The sequence below is a fragment of the Lynx rufus genome, unplaced genomic scaffold (assembly GCF_022079265.1).
Source record: "Lynx rufus isolate CCGP_SWC_20201006 ecotype Redwood Valley unplaced genomic scaffold, mLynRuf1.p SCAF_4, whole genome shotgun sequence".
NCBI classification, from domain to species: domain Eukaryota; kingdom Metazoa; phylum Chordata; class Mammalia; order Carnivora; family Felidae; genus Lynx; species Lynx rufus.
The window spans coordinates 150,049,398-150,068,083 of NW_025814856.1; the positions used below are offsets into that span (position 1 = coordinate 150,049,398).

An 18,686-nucleotide genomic window follows, 5' to 3' on the forward strand; every position below is an offset into this window, starting at 1 on the left:
TTTGAAGCAGGACTTTATGTCAGGCTAAAAAATAAGGAGAAGGTTGTGTTAGAGATTGCTCTGGGTCTTTAAAACATGATCTTCTGAAGATTTTACACCTAAATTGTTATTTTTCAATTCTGGGGAAAAAGGAGAAATGAAGTTAAATGACTTGCCAGGGGTTATTGTTAATAGAAAAAGGAATAAGAACCAAGGTGTTCGGACTTTTACATTTTAACTTGACTTTCCCCACAATAATTGTGTGCAAAGAACTTGGTACAGTAGGTAAACAAAAACAGAGTCAAACAGGAAAGTCAGTGAAGATAAAAAATCACACAGGGAATGTCAAATAAGATGTCTATACCTTCTCTAATAACTAAATTAAATAATATTTTTAAAACTCAAAAACACACATGATCTTCTTATATTTGCATTAAATCCTATCATTCTCCTTCTCCAGATCTTAACAGCTTCCTCTTTAGGATAAAAAAAATCTGTTTTCTCCAGCATGACCTACCAGGCCCTTTGTGACCTGGTTTTGCCTAATTCCCCTTCCAGCTAACTCTTCTTCCTCGTTAGCCTTCTAAGGCTGAACTTTTTCTGGTGCCTCCAGTGTGCCTTGCTGTTTATCGCCTCAGGGTCTTCATACATACTCTTCCCTTTGCCTCGAACACTCCTACCTCTACTCTGTACAGACAATCTCCTCCTTATCCATCAGACTCTGTTAATATCACTCCCTCAAAGAAGTCTTTTCTGTCTTGGAGTAAATTAGTCCCTAATATATACTATGGAGATTATTGTTAAATATTACGGAGGTATCATGGTCTGTCCTGCTAGTCTGTTCCAGTCTCATAACACAGAAGACAATTTGTAATTACATATTTCTGTGTTAGCTTCATGTCTTAATACAATATGGTCAACTCCTTAAGGGCAGGGGCTATGTCTTTATGACCACTTTTTTCCTGGTACCTAGCATAGTGCCAAGCACGCTTGCTAGTAATTGTTTGAATGGTGAATGTTTGGTGCATCTCTACAGTATTACACAATTTTTAATCATATTCTTAAGTTTATTTATTTTGAGAGAGGAAGAGAGAAAGAATCCCAAGTAGGCTCCTTGCTGTCAGTGTGGAGCCCGTGTCTGGTCTTGACCTCGTGAACCGTGAGATCAAGACCTGAGCCGAACTCAAGAGTCAAATACTTAACCAACTGAGCCATCCAGGTGTCCTTTTAATAATCATATTCTTCAGAAATATTTAATAACTTGGGAAAACACCCAGGATAGAGCGGTAGGAGCAAAAAGCTGGCTTAAACATTTATATGCACGTGGTTTCAATGTTTTCTGTGTATGTGTATTGTTTTAGTGGTTACTCCCTATGTAATATCCTCCTCAGAATTATATCATCATGGCCGGGTTTCAGAAACTTAGTTTTTTATAGACTTACAGTTGCTGGTATATAGAAATGTATGCTTTCTACTAGCTAAATTTATTATTTAAATGATTTTATTTATATCTTATTGTACTCTTATTTTGCATGCCAGGGAAGGGCTTACTGAGAAGGAAATAGTTGAGTGAAAACTTGAAGGAGATAAGGGAAGAGGCTATATAAACCTGGGACAAGAGTACTAACAAGGAGGACAGAGGCCCCGAGGCAGGCAGGTGCATGGTGTGTTCACAAAAGAGCACAGTTTCCTTGTAACTGGAGCTGAGTGAGACGGGGAGGGAGCAGGCAGATCTGAACCCCGAAAATTACAGGTACAGATCACAGGAAGTCTGCTAGGTCATTGTAAAGCGTTCGGATTTTACTCTGAATGAGATAGGAAGGAGAGCACGATACTCCATCAGGCTGAGAAAAAATAATGACTCGATCACACAACAAAAGAGCTACTGATCAACATTTTCTTGCATTGGAACAGGATCACACTGGCTTGTATGTTGAGAATCCCCTGAAAGGGGACAGGGAAACCAGTTAAAACACCGATAATCAGGAGAGAGATGGTGGTGGTTTAGAAAGTAGTTTTCAGTGAGCGTTGTGAGAAGTACTGAATTCTGTGTTTTGAGAGTTGAACTGATAGGATTTGCTGATGGATGGGATGACCGGAGGCATGAACAAAATAGAAGAGTGAGCATAACTCCAAGGTTTTAGACATGAGCGACCAAAGGTTGATGTTGCTGTTCCTATTGGCAGGACCTCATGTGGAACTTATACGTGGTTGGTCCTTAATAAATATTTGTTGAATGCGCTTGAATTTATCTGCCTCCAGTCTCTGTGTTCTTTCTCCCCTTAGTTCTCTATTGCTGGAGTGGTGGTTGCTGGTTGAGGTTTTTTTTTTTTTTTTTTTTTAAATGTTTACACTAAAGCTGTGTCCACGAACCATTACTTTATAGGTCTAGGTTGCTTTGTCTAAGAATCTTCAGAGCCTCTTTGTTAGTAACCTCAGCTCTTTTCTGGTCCCTCCTGAGCTAAATTGACAAGGCATTCTTTTGTGCATTTTATTTTAAGAAAAGCCTTGTCTATATTTTAGGCTTTTGAAAAGCAACATTTAAAAAGCAAATTCACTGATCTTTGAAGAAATACAAAAGAAACATACTTTTCCAGGAAGAAAGTTGTAGCAGTAATTTTATATGATGTATTTCGAAAATGTTGATCAGTAGCTCTTTTGTTGTGTGATCGAGTCATTATTTTTTCTCAGCCTGATGGAGTATTGACCTGATACCAGTAAAACCAATAATACCGATATTAGGAGTTCTGTGTTACATGTTATTTTTGTCAGTCTATTTTCTTCTGTTAATATTGGGCTACTTTGTAGAGGATCACTGTCGTATTTTCTCTCCCCCAAAACTGTAACTTTATATATCTTCCGTGAATTTTATTATGCATATGTAAGTTGGTTTCCAAACTAAAGTGTAGTACTTGTGTCTTGTTGGAATGCTATTTTTTCATCCTTTTTTGCTACATTTTATAATAGCTTTGACTCCAACTTTTAGTGTGTTCTTTTTTATACCCCGATCAAAACATGAATTTCTTGAGGTCACGGACTGTACTGTGTCTATTAGTTAGGTTTATATCCTTGTGAGCCCACTCCTGGGCACAAAGATGCTGAGTTCCTAATTACAGATTGAATTCAATTAAATAGTGTTTTCATATTAAGTGCATTTCTGTCAGAATTGCTATTTTGAAAACCATTGATTATAGTGATTTGTATACACTTGTGATACCTGGTTTGGGGTGAATAATTAAGAAACATTTTAGGTTAAAATTGCACAGACATGCCATGAGTTTGCCCATTTTATTTCTCTGCATTGGGGAATTCTTGTGATAATCAAGGCAGGATCTAAGATGCTTCCCATAAAAGAAAGAGAGCATATATAATCATAATTAGATGGTGTAAAAATGTCAGACCAAAATGATACTAATTATTTTTTCCTGAAGCGTAACTAATATCCCAAAGCAAAAATACCGTTCATTCCCATTTTAAATCCCATTAGGATTATTGCATATGGTATCTCAATGATTATAATAATTGGGTATACATTTCTACTTGATAAAGGTGCTACCATATTGTTACACAATATCAGAAAATGTAAATAAAACCAATGGGTAGAATATATTCCAAAGGAAATTTTATGATCTGGGAAATAAAAATTCATAAATGGAATGGTTTCTCAAGACTACACTATCTGGTTCATTCTCTTTACTTTATTGGTAAGAAAAAGAAGCCTCAGGGAGGTTAAACAACTTTCTTGTTGTGACATAAAATTACTTGATATCAAAGAAGGAGGACTTCATTTCTTAACATCTGATTATAATCTATATCAAATTCCATTTTATTCTATATTGTTTATTTCACTCTATCAAGTTAACTGATAACATTTAAGGCAAAAGCTGTATTATTTTTATTCTGTTAATTTTTGTGTACTTGTAATGATTATCTTAGGCTAACCATGAGAACTGACTGAAAACCAACAGCAAACAGGAATAGAGATATCTATATAGAATCCAAAGATACTTGTGTCGGAATAGTTGAATTCAGGGGGGAATTGTAGACTGTTCTATAAAGAGTATGTTGTGTGGAGACTTTTCTTTCTAGCAGTATGACTGGTATCTTTGTTGATCGTCGGGTGAAAAAACTTCAAGTGTTGGGTGAAAACTTAAAAATGTGTTAAGTCGGGGCGCCTGGGTGGCTCAGTCGGTTAAGCATCCGACTTCGGCTCAGGTCATGATCTCATGGTCTGTGAGTTCGAGCCCGCGTCGGGCTCTGTGCTGACAGCTCAGAGCCTGGAGCCCATTTCAGATTCTGTGTCTCCCTCTCTCTCTGCCCCTCCCCTGTTCATGCTCTGTCTCTCTCTGTCTCAAAAATAAATAAACGTTAAAAAAAATTTTTTTTAATAAAAAAAACAATGTGTTAAATCACTTTGATGAGCTGGCAAGAAAGTTAGGATTATTGGAAGCAGTAAAAGGACTCCAGAGAGATATTGGGGAAAGTACTTCCAAGCCAGTTTTTACCTTGAAAGTACTTACCAAACCCAAGTGAACTTGCAAGGCACAGAGTAGGAACAAAGCCCAGAACCTCCCCAGCCTGGGGAGTCTAATAGAAAGTTACCCCCAAACTCCATATAGTGTACATGGATCATCTAGAAATACCATCCTTTTCTCCATAATCTTCCCATCTCCTGTAAGGGACTGGAAGAAAATTGGTCACCTTGGCATAGGCTGAAAGCAGGAAAAATCCCCAGAAAAAACCACATTTGCTGCCAAAATAAACATCATCTGGGTGGTGTGAGAAAATTTTAAAGCGAGAGTTTGGGCTCCAGGTTGGTAGTTCTCTTGTTAACTAGCAGAGGCCATTGCTAATCTTTTCTGATGGAACCTATCTTTAAACCAGGCCTTCAAGAATTATTACAGACAAATTTCTAAGGAATATGAACTTATATAACACACACTTTTCCACACATATGTGCACACATACACGACACAAAATATATGCAGAAAATGAGGATCCAGGAGCAAGATTCAACAGAGATGGTTTACAAAAGAATCAAATCATCAGACATTCAGTATTGCAGCTATGAAACACTTAATACTGGTTTATCTCACAATGATATTTTAGTTAATAACTTTTGCCCTAATGGCTCCTGTCTGTTATGTCTTTTTCTTGCCTTATTGCAGTGTCTGTATTTTTTTTTAAATTTTTTTAATGTTTTATTTATTTTTTAAGACAGAGAGAGACAGAGCATGAATGGGGATGGGGCAGATTGAGAGAGAGACACAGAATCCGAAGTAGGCTCCAGGCTCTGAGCTGTCAACACAGAGCCCGACGCGGGGCTCAAACTCACGAACCGTGAGATCATGACCTGAGCTGAAGTCGGACGCTTACTGACTGAGCCACCCAGGCACCCTGCAGCCTGTATATTTTTAATGGCTGTATCATATTCCAGTTATACATACGTTCATACATACATTCATACATACATGTTTGTATCGCTATGTATATGTAGATTTGTGTGTATGTTTGTAACTAAGTCCCTGTTATTTTGCATTTTAATTGACTTTTTAAAAGTTGAATTTACTGTTCTATGATGAACATGCTTGTTGCCAAATCTTAAGTTCCCCCATGATGGTGTTTATTTTTATTGAGGATGGAAGGAAATGCCTAGAGCCAAAATTATGGAGTTAAGTAATATGTAAAATGTTAACGTTGAAGGAGGAATGGAGATATATATATATATATATATATATATATATATATATCCATATGTATGTATACACACGTTATGACAATCATGACTGATGGAATGGAAAATAAAAATTTTGACAAGTGCAAGATATAAGCATGCCAGATAAATGTGGAGGAAATAAGACTGGAAAAATTCACTACTTTTTTATTTGGTTTAGGTAAAAAAAAAAAAAAAAAAAAATATATATATATATATATATATATATATATATATATAGCATTTGAGAGCTGCAGGGGATGGACAGTCTGGATAGATTGCAAAACACAATTTTTCAAATCAATTTTTTTGCTGAACATAGGGCAGACACAATCCTATGTTATGCTCTATTTATATAGAAACAGAGGGGGAAAAAATAAACCCCCTGCCAGCTGTAATTTTGAGTGTTGATCATGTCACGGCTCATGCTTAGCTGGTTTGGAAGGCTGATTTTAATTCTGTGGGAATATTCTAAGAGTTGTCGCCTAGAGTGCCTGGAAAGTTGACTGTTGCTGATTAACCCTAAAGAGTGACCATGGGTTTGCTGGGAAAGTTATTTAAAGCCACCTGTGCCTTAGTCATCCAGATGCTTCCAATGAGCCATGAAATAATGCTGTTTCTGTTTGGATGCCAGCACTCATTATCTTTGTCAGTAAGTTAAACCCTACCATGTTTTGGAACTTGTAGTTTGACTCTAAATTTGTATTCAAGGAGACCTTTCTCTCTCTTACCTCTTACAGTCATTTAGGGTTATTACACTTCCTACCTGTCACATTAGGCCCTTCAAAATAATTTCTTTCTTACTATGGGCATCCTTAGATTTAAGCACATCTGTGAGCATGGAGACAATGACAACATTTAACAATACCATTTCTCCTATACGAACTAGTGTATTTATGCACCAGTCATTTCCAGCGGCCTGGGCACCATCATAGACCATTTCACAGGCAAAATAAGATTAATGGGCTCAGTCTGTGTTCAGCTTGATACTCATCCGCACCGTAAATCCACTACTCAGCTGACAAGCCATCATGGGAAGACTCCTGACTAGTCGAACATACATGTTAGGTCAGCACTGAGATGGGCTCATCTGATTAGAGAAATTCACTGCATTCTGTCATCCTTCGTATCACTCTTGGCTTTATTTTAACAAGAACTACTGAGCAAACGGTAAAATCTTTGGCGATCTGAAACATGAGTGAGGAGAGAATCCTTATTGTCAGGTTTAATCATGGTCAGTTGAACCAACACAGACACTTAGTTGAAACAGTACAGATCGGACGGAGAATTTCCCGGTTGTACCAATTTCCAAAGACTTTGCCCTGCCATCCACTTGTTACACTGGTAATGTTTCTGCAGTGATCCTTCAAAACAGGGTCACCCCTACAAGAGGCAGGGGAACATCTGGGGCTGGTGGGAAAGGGTTCTTCTGGAGAACAAAATACTTACACTTCCTCTGTGGGCTACTCATCACTTCCCCGCCCCAATGCACAGATTTTCTTTTAAATAGTTATTAAAGAAAATAACAACAGTGAGCATTGGAGTGTAGCTTGCTTGGAAGACAGTCTGCCATTTCCTCAAAATGTTAAACATAGAGTTACTGTATGACCCGGCAATTCAAATTCTAGGTATATATGGAAGAGAACTGGAAACATACGTCCACACAGAACTTGTATATGGATGTTCCTAGTAGTGTTGTTCATAATAGTCCCAAGTGAAAGTATCCACGTTCATCAGTTGGTGAGTTAGATAAACTAACTGTGGTATATACACACACTGGAATATTACTCTGACTTAAATGAAGTACTGATAAATGCTACAACATGGATGAACTTTGAAAACATGCTAAGTGACAGAAATCAGACACATGATAAAGGAGGGGACTCCAGCTTACCCACACAAAAATCTTTGCGTTAGATATACCCGGCTAACCGCTAAAACCTATTTAGTAGATTCAAGATAATTAAAACTAGGGAATCAGTTAAAGAGTGGAAGGAGAAAGAATCAATGCCGGTCTCCTTATGTAGCCTTAAAATAAAGTGAGTTGCAGGGTAATGTCACTAAGATAGGAATGCTTCTCAAAAATGGTCAATTAAAGTTCCCTTGTGCCTTATTGATCAACCATTTAAAAATATGCATGCAGTGACTGTGGATCCTTTGGTAATTGGCTCATATCTTACATTATGCTCTTCATAGAGCATGCCATTTCAGACTCCATTAGAGAAATAGTCTGTACTGTTACTAATGGAGCCGCCTTTGACTTACGCTCACGGAAGAGCACCGGGTGAACACGTTTTGCCGATGGCTCAGGGTGAGCTCCATTAACCTTAAAATCTGTTGTTTCGTTGTTTTTGGTTCCTTGTCATTCCTCCGTCCGAAACATCGTTGAATTCATTGTTAGCAAGATGATTAAAGATTTTTTTCTTATTTTCTTTTTTAAGCCAAGACACCACCCCAGAAAAATAATTATAAATTCACGTGTTATTTGGGAAATAGAATGTATTGCATTCTTGAACCACCAACGAATATGGTATTTCTGGCTTTATAAAAATTTCTCCACGAGAAATTCACCCTGTTACGTGACCAAAAAATAACGATTTCATGCTGTGTCGCCAAACGTCTGGGAGAGAGAGTCTTACCTGAAGCAAGACTCGGGTGAGGTTTTTGCTTCCTAGCAGTCCGCTCACATTGAGGTTCCAGTCGATACAAGGTACTGCGCGTACGCATGCGCTGCTCCTTATACTTCAGAACATGGACTGTTTGTCTCACAATAACCTGTCACTAGGCAGTCTCTAACTTAGATCCTCCTTCTGTACGTTACGCTTTTTACCTGTGGGCGACACTAGAGAGGGGCCGAAAGGAACTTCCCCTTCTTCCTCAGGGCTGAGGTCCTTGGAATTTCCTTTATTTCTTTCATTTCTCAGTCTTGCCCCACCCGCAGCCTCTGCTGCTGCCCAATTCTGTAACTACTGACCATCAGACTTACTGCCCCACCTCACCTTGTTTCTAACTCAGGGCTTCCTGTGATGACCACAGGGAAGGCGAGGAGAGAGATCATTCTAAGTATGTCCCTGACTACAACCTCCATTCCTTTTAAATCTTCTCTGTCTCTGACTTCAGCCATAAAAACTCTGATCCGCGAGAAATCCCCACGTGACAGCTTGCACTGCTTATCATCAGTCAGGGCGCTTTCCAAGTCTCATGTATTTCTCACCAAGCCTTGACCCCTCTGTGGTGGATCATTGGAATGTCTTTCTTACGAGAACCTTTGACTCCTTTTCCCCTTGCTCTTTTGCTCCATTCGGCTGGTAAATCCTCACCTCTAGCTCTCAGAGTCTTGTGTCTCTTCTCCATTCTTACTTCTGCTCTAGACTATTCCACAGCAATATGGTGCTGCTATAAATTGCAGTTATTTCAGCCCACCTGGGCCCTCAGCAGTATAGAGGGATTATCAAGAAATCCTTCCTCAGATGTAACAGGAAAAGACAAAGTGAGGGAGAGCCACTGGGATTCCTTTAAAAAGAAGAAGCAGAAAAAGTGGGCTTCTGTTTGTATTTTGGGTATTGATACAGGCGGACGCTCCAAAGCTCCCTCCTGATGAAGGGCCAGACCCTTTCCTGTCTTCCTACCCTCGTTTTCCTGGACCCCCGAGGAACCCTCACCAGTAGTTTGGAGTTGGAGGGGTCATTATATGCAGTGCTGGCTAGTCACGAGAGATGGGGAGAAATAGTTAGTTCTGGGTCTTGCTGCTGGGACTGCATTAGAGAGGAAAGTTATTTCTGGCCTCAGTTGGACCATTAAGTGTCTTCCCCCCAGAATCGTTGCTTACATGATGGTTTTATCTGTAGAATGTTGTTTTTGTCAGGCTTCGCTTACATTTTTGATCAGAGAGGCTTTTTGTACATTGACTTGGATAATCAACTGCTCTATTTAGTGTCGATTCCGTGGAAAATGGATTTTAGGTGTCAAACCACTGTAAAACCAGGGTTTACTGCTCCCAGTTTTAGAGTTTTCCTATGTTACCCATCATCTGTGTCATTTGTTTTAATTTTTTTATATTTGTTTATTTTTGAGCAAGAGAGAGAGTGACAGACAGACCGAGTGCGAGCAGGGGAGGGGCAGAGAGAGAGGGCGACACAGAATCCGAAGCAGGCTCCAGACTCTTAGCTGTCAGCACAGAGCCCCACGTGGGGCTTGAACTCACAAATTGCGACCTCATGACCTGAGCCGAAGTCAGATGCTTAAACCAACTGAGCCACCCACGTGCTCCTCATCTGTGTCAATTTATTCAACCTGTGAGTTTCCTGGAACATAAAGTGATATTAAGCACATTGTAGCGTATGTATATTGGGAAAAACTGTTTAAATACTGAACCTGCCATGTGTGGTTTTGATTTTGAACAAGGCTCTGCACCCTCTGCCCCAGAGCCTCCCATTTCCTCATCTCTATGTTGAGTAATAATATTACAGGGATATTTCTAGGATTAAGTGAGATGTTTTATGCTAAGGGTCCGGCACAGTGTCAGTTTCCTGGTAGATGTTTAATAAATACGAATCCCCTCTCCCCCTCTTGACCTTCTTCCTCATATCTGCATAATACTTGACACCTGTCTTCTTTATCTACACAGTACAAAATTAGAGCTACCCGGGAATAAAATATAATTGAGCAATGAAATATAGACAAGGCATTTACTCCTCTAATGGTGGGGATAACTAATTTGTTTCTACTTGGGAGATTGTTTTCTATAAATAATATTTATTATAATTTTTTAGCATTTTGCTGAAACATGATTCCTTACTTTGCATACTTTATGCAAAATACATTTGCTATTTGTTCCTACGTGGTTTGCACTTAGAATTCACTAGATCTAAAAAAGACATTATCATTTTTTTGTTTGTTCATTTGTTTATTCATGTAAATAATAAATTCTCAACAAACACTTACCAAGTACTTATTGTGTGCCGGAAACTATCCTAAGCACAAGAGATACATCCATGAACAAGACTGTATTGTTGTTAATCATTATAGACTTAGTGAGAGTTGAGTCCAAAAGATGATCCTTTCCTTGAAGGGGTTTACTCCCATGTCCAACAGCAACTTACCATGAGCAATGGGATGTCACCACCAATCTTGATTTGCTTGACTTGACCCTAATAGTAAGTTATTTGAGTGTAAGAATAAATATCGTACTTCTGTTTTCTTCTTAATCTCGCACCAAACCCCAAACTCATAGATAGTCCCTGTCACAGCTCCCAGCATTGGTGGTAACAGCAGCAACAGCATTGAGTCCTAATGATAATCTGTGCTTTAGAATGGGAACTTGCTAAAGAACTTAATCTAAGAGAAGGCTTCTGGCAAGGTGACAGCTGTGAATTCAGGGAATTCTTAGACCATTCAGCAGGTTCTTAGAGCCAATTAAAGACCCTGTTTATTGATGCAATCAGAATGCATTTTTATAATCCTTCAAAAGTGTGTATGAAGCACAGTATTTGCTGTAAAAAGAAATTCATCTTCAGTGTGGTTCTTTTCAATGTGGAAAGGCCAAGTTGAAATCCAGGCCATGTTGAACATGTCAGATAAGGCATGCTGCTTTCTATGGCTCAGCACAGTTGACCATCAGATTCTGTACTGTTTCCATCTAAGCACTTGGCACAAACAATTCATAATCATAATATCTATACATTTAATATTATTTTTTTACTTTTTATTTTATTTTTATTTTTTTAAATTTATTTTGAGAGAGCAAGAGACAGCATGCACACATGAGTTGGGGAGGTGCAGAGGGAGGGAGAGAGAGAATTTTAGTCAGGCTCCACACTGTCAGTGCAGAGCCTGATGTGGGGCTCGAACTCACCAACCATGAGTGAGATCGTGACCTGAGCCGAAGTTGGACTTTTAACCGACTGAGCCACCTGGTGCCTCAATAGTATTTAAAAAAAAAATTTTTTTTTTTACATTTATTTATTTATTTATTTATTTATTTATTTTTAATTTTTTTTTTCAACGTTTATTTATTTTTGGGACAGAGAGAGACAGAGCATGAACGGGGGAGGGGCAGAGAGAGAGGGAGACACAGAATCGGAAACAGGCTCCAGGCTCTGAGCCATCAGCCCAGAGCCTGATGCGGGGCTCGAACCCACGGACCGCGAGATCGTGACCTGGCTGAAGTCGGACGCTTAACCGACTACGCCACCCAGGCGCCCCTTTATTTATTTATTTTTGAGAGCTATAGAGAGACAGAGCACAAGTTGGGGAGGGGCAGAGAGAGAAGGAGACACAGAATGCGAAGCAGGCTCCAGGCTCTGAGCTGTCAGCACAGAGCCCAACAACGGGGCTTGAATTCACAAACTGTGAGATCATGACCTGAGCCGAAGTCAGACACTTAACCAACTGAGCCACCCAGGCGTCCCTCAATACTCTTTTTAATTGAAAAACTAAAAGTAGAGAAAGGCAGATTTTATTCTGTCATGCTCTAAGTGTTCTCAGCAGTTTTCTAACCTTGCACTGCAATAATCATGCCCCCCAAATAAGACAGACGTGTTCTAATGGCCTTGCTAATGCTCTTGACTCCTCCAGTGCTGCCTAAAGTAGCAGGAATAACATTTTAAAAACTGGACCTTTTGTATTTTAATTTATGTTGCGGTGATTGTGTGTGTGTGTGTGTGTGTGTGTGTGTGTGTGTGAGTGATCAGTTAGACCCTTAACTGTTTGGTAATTCTGATGAGAAAAGGAGACCATTTATTTGAGATATACTAGGTGTCAAACCCTGTACTGAACCCCCTTGAGTACGTTCTCACCACAAGTCTTTGGAAGAGTTTATTTCAGTATGTATTTTATAAATGGGAAAGCTGAGGCTCAGAAAATTTAAATAATTCTGTCACTTATAATATCAAGTAGCACATCTGGGGTCTGACATCGATCTTACTGATTTTTCCCACCATACCATGTAGTCCTCACAGCGAGAACATTTGTTTCCATTTCTTTCTGAGGCTGGGCTTTTCGATTTCTGTTTTATTAACATGACTATATTCATTATAAATGCCATCAAATTGCAGTTGGGAAGAATCAAGGAATAAATAAGCTTAGGAGCTAATCACTTCTGTGTCAACGAATTCTAAAAAGCCCAGATTGTGAGCACTAAGATGCTGCCATCCCAGCAGTCTTTGGGTGGCCTTGGGGCCTCTTGCCACTTGTCTGCAAGAGCCTGTCAAACCATTGTCCTCGTTGTTAGAAACTAAAATATGACTGGGGCATTTCCTCCCCTTTCTGCACAATATGTATTCTACTCGATACTATTGTCAGTTTCTCTTTCTCTCTAACCATCCATCATCATTCCGCATTTCCTCTGGTGCCTATCACCCGGCCTCTGACAGCTGAGATTAGACTGTAAGCATAATGAATGAAGGGGAAGGAGATGCTCTGGCCCCTTTCGTGCTCTTCTCAGGATTGAACATGTTCCTTAAGAACGTTCGTGACAGCAGCTCCCAGATTGCTTGATTACAGGAAGGCGTGTGAGGAGGCGTGTGTTTCTCACCCGGAATATTGCAATGCTAGACTAAATCTCGGAGGATTAGAGACTCAGACCATATGGTCTTTGGCCACGGCCTTTACTTTTGGTTCCTACCTGTTTATTTTAGGACGATGGTTTGACAAGAGTATCTTCATTGGGTTGGTGCTGTTTATTGGTAACATATAGTAAGCTGGATTTGAACTTGTTGCAAAGAGGAAATCACATCAGATGGAGGGCAGATGGTGTTTGCGACGGGACTGGAAGCATGTACGAGGTTCCTACAGGTGGAATTTTGGTTGGAGGTTGAGGTATTTCTTCCCAAGCTCTACTTTTTATTTAGTTTCACCCTATTCTGGAAAGCAGTAATCACCTTTCTAGAGCTAACAGGGAACAAATGCAACTATTACTTAGGTTCCAGCCGGATGCTGGCCATTTCACAGCCTAATCTCCCTGTCACTGACATTTCTAGTGGCCCTTGGGCCTTATTTTTGGTATTGAATCTTTTGTTATCTACGTTTCTCATATGATTGCCATCCACAAATGGTGATTAAACACACCTATTACCCACAAGGCTCTGGGGATACAGAGAGAATTGCTTATGTTTGTTAGGTTTTTGACAGTTTACAAAGGACTTGCACATATACTTTCTCATATAATTCCAGTAACATCTAAGTTAGGTGTTTCTTCCTTCATTCAGCAAATGTATGCTTTTATAACCATTTTCCAGGAAGTTCCATTCCAGGTTCGAAAATGTTACATAAGTATTAGAAAAGAAATGGAAGTAGAGTGACCTAAGTTAAGGTTATATAGGTTATCACATATGAAGTCACTGTTAAGGGAATTGTGGACCCTGGGAGAAGGCCATTTGACAGTTTAAACCTTTATTTTTTTAATTTTTCAAAGTTGATTTATTTTTGAGAGAGACAGAGACAGCATGAGTGGGGGAGGGGCACATAGAGAGGGAGAGAGAGAATCCCAAGCAGACTCTGCACTGTCAGCACAGAGCCCCATGTGGGGCTTGAACTTACGAAACCGCGAGGTTATGACCTGAGCCGAAACCAACAGCCAGAGGCTTAACCGACTGAGCCACCCAGGTGCCCCCCCATTTGACAAGTTTAAGGCTAGATGTGGTGCCTGAAGGAATGGTGGGAGGAGGCAGGGCCCTGGAAATGGAAGCCCGTTGTGGACCAGGGCACGGAGGTGTGTGTGTATTCAGTGCATTTGATGGGCATGAACATACTAGTTTGACTGGAGCTAAGTTAATCAGGCCTATATATAATTATCGAGGACCTAAAATCATTGAACCTGAGACTTTTTTAGAAATCATTGGAAATCATGTAGTCTTAACTCACGTTTGTTCTTAAGAGAAATGTTCATATTCAGTAAATGAAGGTATTATATTGTTATGTAGATTTATTTCATAGGGAGTTATTGATTGTTGCTCCTGGAGTGCAGAATATAACCTGTTTTTTTTTTTTTTTTTCTACACATACACACACGTTTCTTTGGTAATTCAGTGCTGGCTTCATTTTATGATCTTAGAGAGGTATTGATAAAGACGATACATTTATTCTGTTTGTGACCATACCGTGTGTCCTCGAGAGAAGGATTTTGTTAAAAGAGTCATGTTTGTGGTAGCCCTGATGCTCTCCTTATGCAAAAACACTGACTTAGCAGAACACTAATATCTCTGGTGCAAATCTAGTAAATACAACATGGATTTTTTCCATGAGAAAAATAGCTTATGACTTTCAACCAAGAGCTGTACATACTATTATATTTTCTGTTTTTCTTAAGAAAAGCCTTGCTCTGATTAGTTGGTAGAGACAACTGATCCAAATGGGATTTGTCTAGACTCTGATGCCTCTGGGAAGTCTTGATGATCCAGGGTATGGATTTCTGAGGCTTCACACGTTTTTACCAGTCAATCTGCAAGATACCTCAGAGACCGTTAAGATAGATAATAAATCAAATGAGATTTAGTTGTGTTTGGTATCATGCAAAGAACTATAATTAGAAGGAAAATGTAATTTCAAAAAAAGAAATGAAATAATTTAAGTGTAGGTTGTTAGGATTTTGAGGAAGACCATGAAATAGCATCTATCTTTACTGTCAGAGTTCTGAAACTATTAGGAAATAACATAAGTCGGGCAGATGGAAGCTGAAATACCAACTTTTATTGGTACAAGCCAGACTGAAAGATGTAGCCTTCTTTGAGAGCCAAAGGAGTTTGCTAACTGAAAATCAAAACTAGACAAATTTACTCACCCACTTACAGAAGGGACTGGACCACTCCATCCCTCTCTGACAAGGCAAGACCTTTCTGGTTAAACTTGACAAGACAACACCATCTACAGGCATTCTGGTTTCTAAAGTGGAATAAGGAGGTTGCTGAGACATGCGTACTCAGCTTTTTCTTCTCAGTTTTACTAAGGGAGTCACTTCACTTCCCCTGGAGTGCATAAAAGACAGAGAGAGGCCAGGGATTACATTAATTTTCATTCTAATGGAAGGTAATGTGAATGGTGTGGGAGGGATGGGGAGCACCTCTCCCAACACCCGAAGATGCACACTTTTGCACATTTTAACCCTCTGAAATCAGGATGTTGTATTAAGTCTATGGCATGTTATTAATGGCTGTGGACCAGAAGACGGTCAAAATGAGTTGTTTTCGCCTCAGTGTTTGTGAGCTGAGTGGATAGTCCTCATACCATGAGCCTTCACTGATTCAATTAATGAACCTCTTAGGGGCCTTTTGAGGAAAGAGCATGAGTCTTGGTCAGTATTGGAACACCTTGTCTTTAAACCTTCTGATAGCATCAAGTGCATACCAATGTTAGACCTTGCAGGATCGGTATCAGCAGCTGGCATAAAATATTGGATGAACTCCTGTAAGAAACCCACTTAGTGACACCGTTTAGAAAACAAGGATATTGACAACTCTGAGTCATTAAGAAAAGCTGGATTCTGAAAATTACGTAATTTTAAGAACATCATAATTCATTTTTCTCACTCTCCCATATTAAATGTGTATGAGAGATCTATGGTAAACACCTATTTATTTTAAAAACCTTAAAGTCTTAAAAAACCCTAAATAAATATTTATAAATTATATAACATACTTGTATATATTTAAACTATAAGAAGCTTTTCAATGAGAAAAAGATAAGGATGCATTATATAGTTTCAGTAGCAGGATTTAAAAAAAAAATTTTTTTTTAACGTTTATTCATTTTCGAGAGACAGAAACAGAGTGTGAGTGGGGGAGGGGCAGAAAGAGAGGGAGACATAGAATCCGAAGCAGGCTCCAGGCTCTGAGCTGTCAGCACAGAACCCAACGCGGGGTTCGAACCCACGAACCGTGAGATCATAACCTGAGCCGAAGTCGGACGCTCAACCGACTGAGCCACCCAGTGCCCCCATTAACAGGATTGTCTTAAATTTAGTGTTACTCGATAATGTGTCTTACAATGAATGGGGTCTGAGATTTGGTGAAGTGTGGTCAGTTAGGTCTGTATGGGTCTCTGCTCCAACCTTTTCTGCCCCGGACAACTTGGATGGTACTTCCTCTTTGGGAAAGTTTCATGTGCTGCACTATCCAAGATGGACACTGCTGAGAGCAGATCCTAACTTTCATGTTTAACTGGGTCATGCCTTACCCTCTTTCTTTAAATACACAATTTATTTTTATTGTGCTTCCACGTTTTCACTCCAGAGTGAAAGTGCTCCCCTGCGGTTTACGTCATCAAGAAGACTGGATCCAGTCATTCCAAATAATTTTGTAGACCTGAAGGCAACTGTTTGCAAAGACAGTCCTTCTTATGGCGGTATAACATTCATCTAGATAGCCCGGGTTTCTTTTTGGGGAATGTTCTAGTAAGCTCAGTCTCTCTTCCTTTTCCTGCAAGGGGGTCCTGATGACAACCTAATTGAAGGTGGAGGAACAAAATTTGTCTGCAAACCTGGAGCCAGAAATATTACTGTCATATTCCATCCATTATTAAGGTAAGTCAAATCCTATGTACTTACTGAAAAATCAATATTTTCATTATTTATGCCGATGCACTGAATGCCAATAGGTCAGTCAGCATTGAAACAAGTCCTAAAGAAAAAAAAAGAGTGTTGCATCTCCTAGGGCTTTACTATCAAAGTTTGTCAATAAAACAAATAATGTCAACTCATCTTAGTACCTATTTGTTCTCAGGAATAATACTCCATGAATGCTTTTTAAAAATTTTCTTTATTTCCTGTCCCTGCCCCTCTCCCTCTCTCTGTCATTGTCCCTCCCTTCCCTTCTATGTTTATTTCAGGGAGGGGCAACTTATGGTCCACAGGAGAAATCTAGTCTGCCACCTGTTTTTTTTTTTTTTCACTAAAATTTTATTGACACAGTCATGCTCATCTATTCATGTATTGTCCATAGCTGCCTTGTGCTATGGTGTTGCAGAGTTGAATATTTGCAAGAGAAGCCATATGGCCTACGAAGCCTAGAATATTGACACATTGGCCCTTTACAGGAAAACATGGCAGACCCATGATCTGTCTCCCTAATTTACATTAATGATTCAGATATCCTTTGAGGATTGGCAAATCTTTGAACAAATATGACTTACCAAAACCGAAAGGCATTATAGCAGTTGTATATATGGTTTTATATATTAAAGGACAGCTTGATGCTAACCAGAATAAAATCTGTCGCTCAGTTTATTGTGGTACTGTGATTATAAGAAAATAAAAATCTGTGATACTTCCATTTAAAAAACTTCAAAGCCCTAAATACCTTTAAAAAGAAACTTTTTTGGAAGAAGGGAAAAGGGGGTTATTATTCAGTGGCTCTAAAATGTTGGTTTTGCACAATGAAAAATGTCTAGAGAACTGTTGGATAACAATGTGCATAGAGTTAACACTACTATACTGTATACCTAAAAAAGATTAAGATGGTGAATTAAATGGTAAGCATTGTTGACTTCAATAAAAAAGGGTACTCTTTGGGGCACCTAAGCGGCTCAGTAGGTTAAGTGTCCGACTGTTGATTTCGACTCAGGTCATGATCTCACAGTTCGTAGGATCGAGACCCATGTGGGGCTCTGCACTGACAGCACAGAGCCTGCTTGGGATTCTCTCTCTCTCCCTCTCTCTCTGCCCCTCCCAACCCCTCGTGCAGGTCCTCTCTCTCTCTCTCATAATAATTTTTTTTTTAAAAAGGGTACTCTTTGGACACAGATATCTGATGTAATATTAAGTGTATATTTTCTCTGTGATGAGCCAGTATTTATTTTTGCTTTGTTCATATAATGGACCAGAAACTCTTGGGTTCATTAGAGGTTAGGTCCTCAGATCATCCCATTAACTTTCTTATGTAACTAATATAATTTTTGAGGCATTTGAAATAACAGGTAAGCAGATGCTACTAAGTTGTCCAGATAGAATATTGAATGTACTTTTCTAAAACATGAGCAGTTTACTACTGGAATTATCCTACCT

The 18,686-nt window shown here is 39.3% G+C and overlaps 1 protein-coding gene across 2 annotated transcripts in view; it reads left to right on the forward strand.

Moving 5' to 3' along the window:
- EXOC4 (exocyst complex component 4) overlaps positions 1-18,686 on the forward strand; it is a 756,122-nt gene that overhangs the window by 324,755 nt on the left and 412,681 nt on the right. For both annotated transcript variants that reach the window (XM_047095756.1, XM_047095757.1), the window contains exon 10: positions 17,111-17,207. In XM_047095756.1, the coding sequence (XP_046951712.1) occupies positions 17,111-17,207 (97 nt within the window). The remainder of the gene's footprint in view (positions 1-17,110; positions 17,208-18,686) is intronic.